At 35.2% G+C, this 984-nt stretch overlaps 1 protein-coding gene across 1 annotated transcript; it reads right to left on the bottom strand.

Moving 5' to 3' along the window:
• Window positions 1–359: 359 nt before the first annotated feature.
• LOC116029736 (agamous-like MADS-box protein AGL90) lies at window positions 360–707 on the bottom strand. Its single transcript, XM_031271778.1, has one exon. It carries the CDS (start codon window positions 705–707, stop codon window positions 360–362), a length of 348 nt encoding a protein of 115 aa, XP_031127638.1.
• Between the last annotated feature and the right edge of the window lie 277 nt (window positions 708–984).

Below are 984 nucleotides of genomic sequence, written 5' to 3'. Positions count from 1 at the left end.
ACTTAATTTTTGATCTGAAAGATGAAATGTGGTAGGAATTTAAAAATCACCGGATTAAATTTGAACATTTTAATAGAGAACCAAATGTGAAAATGGTGTCATTTCTTTGTCATTTATTATTTCCCTATTGTATTTTCTATTGATGAAATATGAACTTTATCTAAAGATTTTCCGCAGCTGAAATTTATACCCAAATCTTTTCATTTTAAGAATAAAAAAAACAGCTTGTTTTATATTAATAATAAACCAGAATATTAATAATGAAACAGAACAACATAAAATAGAAAATTTAAAGCATGCAAGCTATAGCAATATAGCCTATGCATCAAAATTCGAAAACAATGACAAGCAACTCTGATCTAGATGGAGGTGTGGATTTTAAGGATTTGTTGAGGTGCTGGGCCCTCCCTGAGTTGGAGCTGATGCTGGGATTGAGGTAAAGCCATCTCCGTCACTCTATTCACTGTCTTCAGATTGAGAAGCTGAGTGCCTAATTTCAGAAACCTGTCATCAAGGAAGGTGTCGTGGTTCATCATTCCTCGAGTTTGGGCAAAATCTGGCATGTTCTTGAATGTGGCAATGGTCTGTTGCATACCTTCAACACTCGGCCATACAACCGGACCTTGCTCAAAAGAGCTGTACAGTACTGCACCTGCCTCAACACCGCACAGGATGCTCAGCTCATTCAGCATCTTCAACACCCCCATCTTTCGTTTCTTGTACGACTTTCTTCTTTGGGTTTGATTCACAATAAAAGCCAATTTTACTCTTTTTCTTGCCATGGTTACGTTGGAACAGAATATGTGAATTGCAAAAACAAAAAGGCATTCATTTATATAGAGCTACTATAGTACCAGACATACATCTTTAGATAAAACAAGATAAAACTTTGCATATATCTTTTTAAATCTGATCTCTCTCACTGGTCTTGATTTGAACTTGTTGAGAACACTTGAATAGCTTGTAATTTTTTTTTTTACATCA

This window comes from Ipomoea triloba, chromosome 9, assembly GCF_003576645.1.
Source record: "Ipomoea triloba cultivar NCNSP0323 chromosome 9, ASM357664v1".
NCBI lineage: Eukaryota > Viridiplantae > Streptophyta > Magnoliopsida > Solanales > Convolvulaceae > Ipomoea > Ipomoea triloba.
Note: the sequence above shows the minus strand (reverse complement) of the source record. Positions and strands in the feature narration are given on the sequence as shown.

What these genes read in the sequence shown, in the direction of transcription:
- LOC116029736 (XM_031271778.1), bottom strand. Translation starts at nt 707, where the DNA reads ATGGGGGTGTTGAAGATGCTGAATGAGCTGAGCATCCTGTGCGGTGTT.